This window comes from Dermacentor andersoni, chromosome 10 (assembly GCF_023375885.2).
Source record: "Dermacentor andersoni chromosome 10, qqDerAnde1_hic_scaffold, whole genome shotgun sequence".
Classification (NCBI taxonomy): domain Eukaryota; kingdom Metazoa; phylum Arthropoda; class Arachnida; order Ixodida; family Ixodidae; genus Dermacentor; species Dermacentor andersoni.
The window spans coordinates 67,471,131-67,484,126 of NC_092823.1; the positions used below are offsets into that span (position 1 = coordinate 67,471,131).

General features: G+C 46.1%; 1 protein-coding gene across 1 annotated transcript in view; it reads right to left on the reverse strand.

Annotated features, from left to right (window-relative positions):
* LOC126543993 (uncharacterized) overlaps positions 1–12,996 on the reverse strand; it is a 63,717-nt gene that overhangs the window by 23,257 nt on the left and 27,464 nt on the right. The window contains exon 7 of the mRNA XM_050191174.3: positions 3,405–3,514. Within this exon, the coding sequence (XP_050047131.2) occupies positions 3,405–3,514 (110 nt within the window). The remainder of the gene's footprint in view (positions 1–3,404; positions 3,515–12,996) is intronic.

Below are 12,996 nucleotides of genomic sequence, written 5' to 3' on the forward strand. Positions count from 1 at the left end.
AATAGAGGTTCATTAAAGAACGACATTGATCCAGTGTCACCTACCGAGGAACCCAAACTGGTTCGACTGTTTGAAATCAGATGCTCTGCGCGTCAAGACAGAGAGTTCCCAGTGACTCCAGATCAGGGCAAAACGGTTACATATCCAGACTGATAGGTACTCAACGCAACAAACCTACATGCAAGAAATCCTCCGGGTAGATTGCGTGGAAGAAGTTGAGTTGGGCAGGGCATAGAGATGCTAATCAACGGTTACTTGAAATAACAGAATCCTTACTTCTTATGAAAAAATGTAGTCAGTGAGAGCACAATATTGGTTGAGGAGGTGATATAAGGAGGCGTGCATGCCTGCGTTGATGCGCCTGTGGCAGAGCAGAGGCAACTGGAGATATTTTACCGCAAGCTATTATACGGACTCTTTTCAGAGGGATTCCACGGGAGGCACTATGACTGAAATTGTGACGTGTTCATTGCTTGCTTCAGCTGCCTCTGTTAACGCGCTGGTTACAATGGATGCGCATGACGCCCCTGTCCATGGGTCAACAAACATCTGTGTCTTAAGCCACCATCGTTCTAAGTTCCCTCTCACATGCCTCCCCTCACACCTACAGCATACGGCGTGCAGCCCCGATCTAATCGCACTTGGACTTTACAGGGAACGTCACAATGACGTCGACGCAAACGCCAGCGCCAACGATGCGGCAGATAACCTCCTGGAGTGCCATACAATGGCAATCACAATTATACCTAATTAGACTGACGCTCGCAATAGTGAAATCTGTTTAGTTACGCTCTGATGTTGCCATGTTTCATTGTTGTATGGAATCGTGAGATAATTGCCAATGCCTTAACCACGGAACACAAGTTTATATTTATAGTTTATAATTATATTTTATAGGTTCCCTTGTCTGTATTTGTTATAACACTCACTCACTCTATCTACATACGGGTATCACTTTATTTGCTTAATGCTAATGATCTGCAGGTAACCATTTCATTTGGCTACATCCGCAAAGTTTTCGTGCTCTTTTCGTGTTCCTAGCCAAATTTATTACTGTCTTAGTACATTGTAATTGCGGGAAAAAAATATGCGAATATGCGGATAATGAATACCTCCTCCTGCAAGCGGGGTAGCCGAAAGTGGACGTGGAAAAGCCCGAATGGCGAGACTTGAAATGACTTTATACTCTGCGCGAACGCTGGCACCATACAAGATGTGCACGTGATCGGCAAGGTGCGCTGTAGTGACCATAGGATCGTACGAACTCGAATTAGCCTAGACTTGAGGAGAGAACGGAAGAAACTGGTACATAAGAAGCCGATCAATCAGTTAGCGGTAAGAGGTCAAATAGAGGAATTCCGGATCAAGCTACAGCACCGGTGTTCGGCTTTAACTCAGGAAAAGGACCTTAGTGTTGAAGCAATGAACGACAATCTTATGGGCATCATTAAGGAGTGTGCACTAGAAGTCGGTGGTAACACCGTTAGACAGGATACCACTAAGCTATCGTAGGAGACGAAAGATCTGATCAAGAAACGCCAATGTATGAAAGCCTCTAACCCTAGAGCTAGAATAGAACTGGCAGAAATTTCCAAGTTAATCAACAAGTGTAAGACAGCTGACATAAGGAAGTATAATATGGATAGAATTGGACATGCTCTCAGGAACGGAGGAAGCCTAAAAGCAGTGAAGGAGAAACTAGGAATTGGTAAGAATCAGATGTATGCATTAAGAGACAAAGCGGGCAATATCATTACTAATATGGATGAGATAGTTCAAGTGGCTGAGGAGTTCTATAGAGATTTATACAGTACCAGTGGCACCCACGAGGGTAATGGAAGAGAGAATAGTCTTAAAGGAACTTGAAATCCCACGAGTAACGTCGGAAGAAGTAAAAAAAGCCTTGGGAGCTATGCTAAGGGGAAAGGCAGCTGGGGAGGATCAGGTAACAGCAGATTTGTTGGAGGACGGTGGGCAGATTGTTCTAGAAAAACTGGCCACCCTGTATACACAATGCCTCATGACCTCGAGCGTACCAGAATCATGGAAGAACGCTAACCTAATCCTAATCCATAAGAAAGGGCACGCAAAGACTTCAAAAAGTATAGACCGATCAGCTTACTGTCCGTTGCCTACAAAGCATTTAATAAGGTAATCGCAAATAGAATCAGGAACACCTTAGACTTCTGTCAACCAAAAGACCAAGCAGGATTCCATAAAGGCTACTCAACAATAGGCCATATCCACACTATCAATCAGGTGATAGAGAAATGTGCAGAATATAACCAACCCTTAAATACAGCTTTCATTGATTGCGAGAAAGCGTTTGATTCAGTCGAAACCTCAGCAGTCATGGATGCATTACGGAATCAGGGTGTAGAAGAGCCGTATGTAAAAATACTGAAAGATATCTGTAGCGGCTCCACAGCCACCGTAGTCCTCCATAAAGAAAGCAACAAAATCCCAACAAAGAAAGGCGTCAGGCAGGGAGATATCATGTCTGCAATGCTATTCACAGCGTGCTTACAGGAGGTATTCAGAGGCCTGGATTAGGAAGAATTGGAGATAAGAGTAAATGGATAATACCTTAGTAACTTGTGCTTCGCTGATGATATTGCCTTGCTTAGTAACTCAGGGGACCAACTGCAATGCATGCTCACTGACCTGGAGAGGCAAAGCAGAAAGCTGGGACTCAAAATTAATCTGCAGAAAACTAAAGTAATGTTTAACAGTCTCGGAGGGGAACAGCTGTTTACGATAGGTAGCGAGGCACTGGAAGTGGTAAGGGAATACATCTGCTTAGGACAGGCAGTGACTGCGGATCCTGATCATGAGACTGAAATAATCAGAAGAATAAGAATGGCCTGGATTGCGTTTGGCAGGCATTCTCAGATCATGAACAGCAGGTTGCCATTATCCCTCAAGAGAAAAGTATATAACAGCTGTGTCTTACCAGGACTCACGTACGGGGAAGAAACCTGGAGGCTTACGAGAAGGGTTCTACTTAAATTCAGGACGACGCAAGAAGCTACGGAAAGAAGAATGATAGGTGTAACGTTAAGGGATAAGAAAAGAGCAGATTGGGTGAGGGAACAAACGCGGGTAAATGACATCTTAGTTGAAATCAAGAAAAGGAAATGGGCATGAGCAGGAGATGTAATGAGGAGGGAAGCTAACAGATGGTCATTAAGGATTACGGACTGCATTCCAAGGGAAGGGAAGCGTAGCAGGGGGCGGCAGAAAGTTAGGTGGGCAGATGAGATTAGAAAGTTTGCAGGGACAACATGGCCACAATTAGTACATGACCGGGGCAGTTGGAGAAATATAGGAGAGGCCTTTGCCCTGCAGTGGGCGTAACCAGGCTGATGATGATGAGTATAGTGATGACATTTTAATTCACTTACCTGACCAATGACTGCGGTTGGTAAAGATACATTTTTACTGTCGCCGGAACCGGTCAGATTTATGGTTCCCGCCTTCAGCAGGCCAACCATGCTCATGAAGTTCGTGGCCGCTGTTCAAGGAAAGGCATAGGCATCGAGGTTGTGCACCGCAATTGAGGTATATAGCTTTTTAGTGAAACAAAAAGGTCCTTTCCTAAAAGTAAATGTACATGTGGGAGGTATTGAAGGATTTATAGAAGTATGAGTGGTTCTAGCAACAAATATGTAGTTTGTTTTGCATGTGAACGCTCTTAACCATGAACAACTTTTTTATCTTTAATTGCATGCTGAATTGCGCCGATTAGTACATGTCTAATAAAACCCCAATAAACTTTATTATAAACAAAAGGACTCAGAAGCACTAGCCCAGAAGGATTCCTTCCGCTGAGTAATTCCACCTGATCTCAAATGATTAAAAGGTTCCCCTCGGATACTTGTGTTGATACGTTAAAGTGAACCTTTAAATTTTTGTCACAGCTATATATAGTTCGTGCACTGTGGCGGTTTCTGCTGAAGCATATAAGGGTTCGTGTTGTCAATGTTTACACCCGGAAGCACAAACAAATTTGCAATTCTTTCTTAATTTCTCGACTATTTAGTGAACTAACTATGCTTGTTTCTACAAAACAATCTCGAATTACAGCAGTGTGATTAAACGTCTACAATTATCCCACGTGAATACAAAACAATGATAATCCCGTAAGATGAACGAGCAGGAGTTTAATATGTGTTTTGTTACCATTTAAAACTTGCTCTCGAGAGGTGTAGATGAATATCTGTGGCTTCGTTAGGCAAGTTCAAGGTTCGAGGGAACGTAGCATTTTGAAGTATTGCCCATGACAGGTACAACGCCTAAGCCACAGCACTAAATTAAAGTCACAAGTGCAGGAAGTTGGGTAACTTTCCTAAGTGTCTGTATTCTAAGCGTGTAGTTCTCTTTAATTCACTCGGGTTTCCACTCGGCATAACGTCAATATGAAACTAAATATAAGCATTCAGGCCCGTTTTACAGAGATACCGCAACAATGACCTATAAAATGGATTGTCTATAATCCACCATTCATATTCTTCAGCTTGATCACTGTTCCATGGTCTTTGTCCTAGGGAACATCCAAAGTATATGGTGGAATATCCGCTGGGAACGCAGGAGCGCAGCAGTTCGGACACTGGCCAATGTTTTCGTATGCTTGACCCCAAGCGCAAGAGATGGCTTGCGTAAGAATCGCCCGATTTCGAAGTCCGGAGAGAGACTACGTCCACCCCAGAAAGATGGGGGGAAAGGACGCAGACGCGCGGGGAAATCAGGGCACGTATGTCACGCCGGAGTAGGCATTTTCGCCCAATCAGCACAGAGCGCAGCTCCGAGGGAATGGAAAGAGAAAGAGTTACGAGTGTCGAGAAAGAGCGAGCAATGCTGTCCGCAAGGTCGTGTCATTTCTTGTTTTCCTTAGCAGTATAAAGCGCTCACACGGATACCTGATGGTACGTTAGGCGTTAACCTTGGCACCACGGAAAACATGCTGAACGGAGAGTATTGCATAAAATATTTCAGCGCTACTTATACGACTACAACGTGGCAGTCGTGAGAAAAGCACCGAATCACGTGACGACTGGCGGTCGTGTCTAGCCACACCGCAAAACTTCGTCAGAGTAGTATTCAAAGCCACTGAAGATGCGGTGGTTCACTGTCTTCTCGTTCTCTGTTGCATGCTGAATTGGTAACATGCAGACAATAAGGCAGGCGCACTGTCACAAATGTTGCCACTAAAGTTGCAATCATGATTTCGTGTGCCTGGGCTCGTACCTTAGGGCCTCAAGTTCGGTGAGCCGAAAGGCTGCTGCGCCAGCTTGCCCTCTTCTTCAACACTCTGGTCGCGATAAAGTTCATCCCTCCCCCGTGTAGTCTGTGTCGCTGTGAAAGCCCCGTGACGAACTTGGGGACTGGAGATCATGCTTCAGTGGTCGGTATAGATGTTGAACGCTGTAAATTGACAGTGGCCTGTTCCGAACCAGTATAAGCCTGTGTCAGCCTGTAAGCAGCGACTAAAATGTGTTAGCCGCTGACGCCCAATGCTAACGTCTTCATTTGGTGCTCAATCTCTCGGAAGGATCCGTCGTAGGCAGGAGGGAGGGGGAACCGCATGACAACGTGCGCATGTTGTGAGGAATTGGCCGTTGAAAACCGGACGAGAACTGTGGTAATATGAAAGAATGGCCGGAGGTGGGAGCAACTGCGCCGAAAACCACAAACGTATTCTAGTGGGTGCGGTTGAGAATCTGGTGGCGATTGTAACAAAAAACACCCGGGCTACTACAGTGGAGCACTCACACCAATTCAGTTGCTGGGCAAACGACGACTTCCCCTTATAAAGCGGAACAAATGCGAAAGAGAACAATGAGAAGAGGGGGAAGCATTATTGCAGATCATGAGCGTAAAGCGTGGTCTTGGGTCAATGGTAAAGGCTACATGTGGGAAGAGGTTTGCAGATGGATGATATGTGCTGGTATGTATGGGATGAATACCCAGGAGGGCCACGAAGGCAACCTAGAATGCGAACTCAAACATTTTTCTTCTGCCAGTAGTAACAACCGCGGAGCAGCCTAAACGAGCCACTCAACTTTCGATGAAAGCTGCCGCGATCGTGGTTCCGCTGTCGCGCGGTACTGAACATGCTTCAAGCAAACGCCGGTCATGTAGGTACAGCGCCCACAAGGTCGATAATCACATCAGCGGATCTGTCATCATATGCTATGCTAAGGTAGGCAAGCAAGTGGCAAGCACCAGCAAGGCAGGCAAGTGGCAAGAAAAGTGGACAAAAGAAAACTAAAACTGAACAAAAAGGTATTAGTCGGAGAAGGGCAGAAGGGCGCAGAGCAGCGGTAGCTAGGTTCCCGTTGACACAAGGCAGGGAAGGGGAAAACGGTCACTGTGCAGCTCTATTGCGCATGTCGCCGCTGTAGCACGAGAGAACGCAGGTTGAATAGGGTAATGAGGGGCACAATAGAGAAGAGGCCCGGAAGGGAGACAAAAAGGCAGAACCTTGCGGAAAAACGAATATATATATATATATATATATATATGTGTGTGTGTGTGTGTGTGTGTGTGTGTGTGTGTGTGTGTGTGTGTGTGTGTGTGTGTGTGTGTGTGTGTGTGTGTATGTGTGTGTGTGTGTGTGTGTGTGTGTGTGTGTGTGTGTGTGTGCGCGCGCGCGCGTGTGTGTGTGTGTGTGTGTGTTTGTTCGCGCTATTGTCGCGGTACAATGCGGACAGAACACAGGGAGACGTTCTTCACGAACAACAGGACAATCTGTTCAAAAACAAACAGAGCAGAGACACGTCTTCGTTATCACCCAATCTCACTCTGACCCACTAGGCGGAGTCCGTTAGTGCTCCCATCGTCGTCGACGTCGTCGTCTGAATAGAATACACGCGTCATTTGTCCCTCCCTACGAGAGCATCGTCCCGATGCTAGACAAGAAATGTCAGTTAAGGAAGTAAAGGCCGCTAGCATAGTTATTCGCTCCCATACGGCTTCGTGCGGACAACGTGCACAAGTTCAGGATAGTGTGCGGCACCGCGTACAGCTGGGATTATCGGGAATGACCTCGTAGGTGACATCACTGAGTCGCCGCAACACCCGATATGGTCCGAAGCATCGCCTTAACAGTTTCTCGGAGAGGCCTCGTTTCCGTATGGGTGTCCAAACCCATACTCTGTCGCCGACTTCATAGGTAACTATTCTGCGGTGAAGATAGTAGCGGCCTGCGTCGTAGTCTTGCTGCTGGCAGATCCGCAAGCGCCCGAGCTTCCGAGCTTCTTCTGCGCGTTGCGTAAACACATCGGCGTCCGTATCAGTGTCGTCAAAGTCGTGTGGAAGCATCGCATCCAGGATCGTTCGTACATCTCGTCCGTGAACAAGGGTGAACGGAGTCATGCGCGCCGTCTCTTGTTTCGCCGTGTTATATGCAAAGGTGATATACGGTAGGATGTCGTCCCAATTTTTGTGTTCTACATCCACGTACATTTATAGCATGTCTTCAATGGTTTTGTTTAGGCGCTCTGTTAACCCATTGGTTTGTCGATGGTAGACGGTTGACTTTCGATGGGCCGTTCCACTTAGTAGCAAGACGTGATCTAAAAGTGCAGCCATGAATGCGGTTCCTCGGTCTGTTATTACGACGGTTGGCGCACCGTGTCGCAATACCACAAGCTCAATGAAAAAGCGCGCTACCTTGGCTGCTGTGCTGCTCTGGATTGCATTTGTTTCAGCGTAACGTGTGAGATGGTCCGTTGCGACGATAACAAAGCGATTGCCTGCAGTACAAGTAGGAAGTGGGCCCAAAATATCCATTCCGATTTGATCAAATGGTCTTCGAGAGACCTGGACGGGTTGTAGGAGGCCGGCTGGTTTTGTCGGAGGCGACTTGCGCCTCTGGCAGTCGAGACAAGTGCGAACGTGATTTTTCACGGCGGTGGTAAGTCTTGGCCAGTAGTACCTTTGCTGCACTCTGGCTAATGTTCGCGCGTAGCCTAAGTGACCAGAAGTCACCTCGTTGTGGCAAGCTTGAAGTACTTCCGCACGAAGAGCTGCAGGAATGACAAGCAGATAGGGGGACCCGGTCGGAGAAAAGTTTTCTTTTTTTTTAAGAACCTCGGCCCGTAAACAAAACGACAACAGTCCTCTTGCGAAAACTCTAGGTGGTTTCGCAGATCTTCCCTCCAAGTAATTGATTAGTTCAAGCAACTCAGTGTCGTTCCGTTGTTGTTGCGCGATGGCGCATGTGTCCATAACACAAAGAAATGCTGAGTCTTGTTCTTCGGGCGGAGCAGGTGACTCTATCGGCGATCGAGACAAGCAGTTAGCATCCGTATGTCGTTTCCCCCACTTGTACGTGACAGTCATGTCAAACTCTTGCAGCCTTAGGCTCCAACGTGCCAGTCGTCCAGAAGGACCTTTAATGTTCGTCAACCAACATAGTGAATGGTGGTCGCTGCTAACTGTGAAGTGGCGGCCATACAAGTATGAGGGAAATTTCATAACCGCCCATACCAGGGCGAGGCATTCTTTCTCAGTTGTGGAGTAATTAGCATCTGTACGTGAGAGTGTTCTACTTGCATAGGCAAGCACTCTTTCTGTGTCCTATTGCCACTGCACAAGAACAGCTCCCAAGCCAACATTGTCGGCGCTCACAATCAATGTCGGCGCTCACAATTTCTTCAGTGTTTATCGGCTTCACGTCGTTCTGCAGCGAGAATGTTGGGGGCTTTTTAGTGTCTTGCGGTGGGCCTGCAACCTTGCCTCAGGTGTCGCCGCCTTCAGTTTCCCCGACGGTGGCTGGGCGACCTTCGTCCTCAGAGCTCCGCAAAAGTACGTCCAGTAGATGAAGCCATCTGACGTGGAGGAGTTGGAGAGCGTGACCGACGGCCGAAATCGGACCGATCATTGGGCACGGATTCGTCATTCGGTTGCACTATTGGGGGTCCCTGAAAAGCAGTGTCGTCGCGGCGTAGCATGGCGTCGTCATTTGCACGTCGACCATAGGACCACGGACGAAGAGGTCGAAATGATGTGTCACGATGCCAGCAATGACGCGAAATATGGCCGGCGCCTCCGCAGTGAAAACAGAGTGGGCGCCTATCGACAGTGCGCCATACGTCGGTTCTCCGAAGTTGCGGCCGTCCCGTAGCGTCGTTTTGCGGCGGTGACCAAGACGCGGCGAACCACGGCTGGCAGTATGACTGAAGCGGCATAACGGCTGCACGCTTCGAAGCCTCCTCTTGTGGCGGCGACCAGGGAGCGGCTGTCGGAGGTTGGTGGTACGGCGATGTCATTGCAAACGGTGGTGGACATCGGACAGCGGCGGCGTAACTCAGGGCCCGCTGGTGGCCTTGAAGATCGGTTAGCGGGAACGTCTGCCGGATTTCGTCAGGCACCACTTCGGCGATTGATGCGACGGGTCTATCTAGTGTCGGTGTCATGATCTTTTGAATTTCCTCTCTGATGAGCTCTCTGACCAACTCACGTTTTGGCTCAGAATGAAGTGACCCAAAATGACTACGTGAGTGACAAAGTGGAGGAAATTGGATTTAGTTTTCCGCTCGGCCCTCAGGAGCACGCGAAGGTAACAGCAAACGGTGGCTAACGTATTAATTTCCGAGTAGAGCGAATGTATCCGTGATGTCAGTTTATTGCGTGATGGTTACCTCTTTTAAGTGCGCATAATTCCTCACGAAATACATGACGTTGTTTTTACGTTCATCTAGGTTACTTCTTCACGTAAGAGCGTGGGATGTAGAGGTATATGGATCTTCTTATCTACAGTGATAGCTTTCCTTTATTTGTCTTTATGTGCCGTAAATTATTCATGCGTAACCATCGACGTAAATAAAGCGCAAAGAAAACAATTTAAAATAGCTTTTACGCATATTTTCAATCGGGTGCAAGGCACTGCCTCTCCATAGCTAGTTTCTTAGCATGTTATCAGCATGCATTGTTGTACCGGTTGAGGTCTTTTTCAAACCTAAATAAATGGCGCTGACAACCGCAGGTAAAATAGCAAGAATGGAGTGCGTGTAAGACGAAGCTCCACCTAGAGATCAACTTCCATTTCCCTATTCAAGTACATGTAAAACTAAAAATGTCCCTATGCTCTACCGATTTTAATGAAATTATCTGTTACAAGCCCAATTTCACTAAAGATCTCACATTTCACGCAAATTAAGGAAAATTCAAGCGCCAAGTTTATAAATCTACAACACGGCATCAAAAGCAGATATTTCACTTTTGCCAACTGCTTGTAATGCATATAAAGTAATGACATAAGCCGGACAAATCTTGTAGAATATTTTGAAGCTCGCGTAAAATTAGCATAGTGCTTACGATTAGCATAGTGCGTGGATTAGTGGTGGATAATGCATGAATGTGCTTCAGTTTGCAGGACTGTGCTGCCACACTTTACTACTGAATTACAGTGCTGAAAACATGCCACTTAAGGTTTCTTTGAAAATGAAAATAAACAAATATAGACAGCCTGTGTAATCTACTCGCAAAAATCACGAATCTGTAACTTCTTTTTTTTTTCGAATGCTTAGAGCCTCACCAAATTTTGTGAAGTGTATGATGAAAAAGAGTTTCTTTGTTTCTGTGTTTATGTAACTTCTAAAGTTGTTTTGGAATTATTCGCGCTTGAACGTAGTCGCATAAAGATATTATATGACCGTTACTAGGTCGTTACATTCTACACATGCTCGAAGATTGTTGACCAGGATATACCTTAGCAGGCGCTTTGTAAGCGAAGACGCAAGCGGCGGGCAACACTTATGGCTTAATCTCTGTGACAGCTGTAGAATTCACTTACTAGATGTTTCACTGCTCGATGCTGTTTTAGTGCTTTATATGTCTTACTCGTCTTGCGAGATTGTGCGGATAATAAACTTCTCGTTTATTTTGTAGCTGCAGTCTCACAGCCGAACCTCTGCAATTTCCAGCTCTTTTGAGAGTGCAGCAAAATATCTCGCTCTTTCTTCGAGAAATAAATACATTCTGTTGTGGTACGCGCGAAAACCATGACGAGGTTAAGAGTTAAGCCCGTAGTGGGAGACTCCTGACTATTTTCACGACTTTGGGTTCATTAACGTGCGCCTAAAGCTACCCTGTAATGAGTGCCCACCCTCGTTCTGCAATTTATGCTGAAAAAGTTACGCCACTATGACTGCATCAGAGAAAATGGAGAGATTCCGCTAGTCTAACCGCGCTCATGTGTTATTTGGCGCCACCAGCAACGAGACAAGGCTTCGATCGGCTGATAGCAAAGCGGATGCAAAAATATTTAAGCAGCATCGGTTCTCGGATGAAAAAGTGCGACGGAGCGTGCACGGGGTGGCGTCAAGAGAGTTGTGTTGTTGCCGCAGCAGACTGTGACCTAGCATTGTGTCGTCTACATCTACCGAACAGCTGCACGTGATTCAGTACGCTTTGAGTGGAAGTTTTCTATCAGATTAGCTTGATGAAACAAGGTTATAACGGCGCGTTTTGAGGACAGGACAGAGAAAGAATGAACGCAGGACAGACACCAAACTTCAACTCTTCAAATCTTCGCCGAACTTCAAATCGAGTTGAAGTTCGGCGTCTGCGCTGTGTGCATTCTGTCTGTGTCCTGTCCTCGAAACGCGCCGTTATCACCCTGTTCCAGCAAGCCAGCAACCAACTAGCCCCTCTAAGTCTGTTAATCGCTTGGGAGTAGCATTTACTTCAAGTTCCTGGCGGTAACTAAGTTAATAGTCTTTGCATTTGTAGTACCCTACAGGGCCCGGTTAACATTCCGTTGATACTGCGTGCCTCGATTACGTTAGTGCTGGGTGCTGCGCGTCCGAGGTGCCAAGTTGCTCTTGAAGCAATACGCTGCTCGTCAGTTCGCTCGCTGCTGCTGCCGCGGGTATTAAACGCCAGCGTTTGGACAGCCACTGCCCGCTGTCATTGAGTGTGATGTGTTAATGTTAGCGGTGCGCGCGGACAGCATGATTGTTAATTTAGCTAGCAAGCGAATGTCTGCAAGTTCATACGACCGATAGAAGTGCTATCTTTACTTCGTGTGGCTGTCTGCTAATTTTCTATCGCAATCGAACTTTCGCCTTTCTGGCGAAACTACGACTGCTTTTGTTGATATTAGCGAGGAAACATCATGAGAACTCGTTGGTTTCCGGCAGACACACATTAAGATGTGCTCGTTATTTCTAACGAGAGAAGTTGTTCTAATAAAATTGTTTGAACTTCTGTTTCCTCCTTACGCAAAATTGCCGCTTTCGCGACGTTGACGTGTCTGATTTTATTCGCATTCATAATAACCAAATTAAAGAATTCATTGTTTAAACACTAACATGTTTCATTGGGCTTGCGGAACAATGACAAATGAACTACACCCAGAAGTTCATACATAATTTTAAACTTAATTTTCCTGAAGGGAACATTTAGTATTGTTCCTCTGATCGGAAATTAGTTTAATTCAATTATCACTGTATCAATGGGAAGTAAAGTAACGCTACAATGTAGCTTAACCAAAAGTTCTGCGCTACGATGTTTATTAAGAAACAGGCCAGTGCGTTTTTCACAGGATGAACTGTACGTCCTTTACCCGCGAACAGCACTTCACTTCATGCGCATTGTTCTCTTTCATCGAGCTAACGATAGGACCTCTGAAATTTTAGCATATTGCAGGACACTTCACAAATTTAAAATATTTGGCTTGAAGTTTCTTTCCTATTTTGTGTACCTCCTTTCAGAGTGCTCCTCTGGATTACCTTGTGTCGAGACGCAAGCACTAAGGCGGACACATTTTGGCATATTACGTTTGTAATATACAAACGTTTGTATTAAAAATATTTATTATTTTGGTAATGTGAGCGTATAGTGAGAGCGCACTACACAAAACAAAATATTATCCAGAACTCATACTCAGTGCTCTTTTTTTGCCCCGTAGCTCACGCATAGATCTTGTGTATAGTGAACGGTCCTACAAATGCAAAATTGCTTTCAAGTAAAAGCAATAGGCTAAGC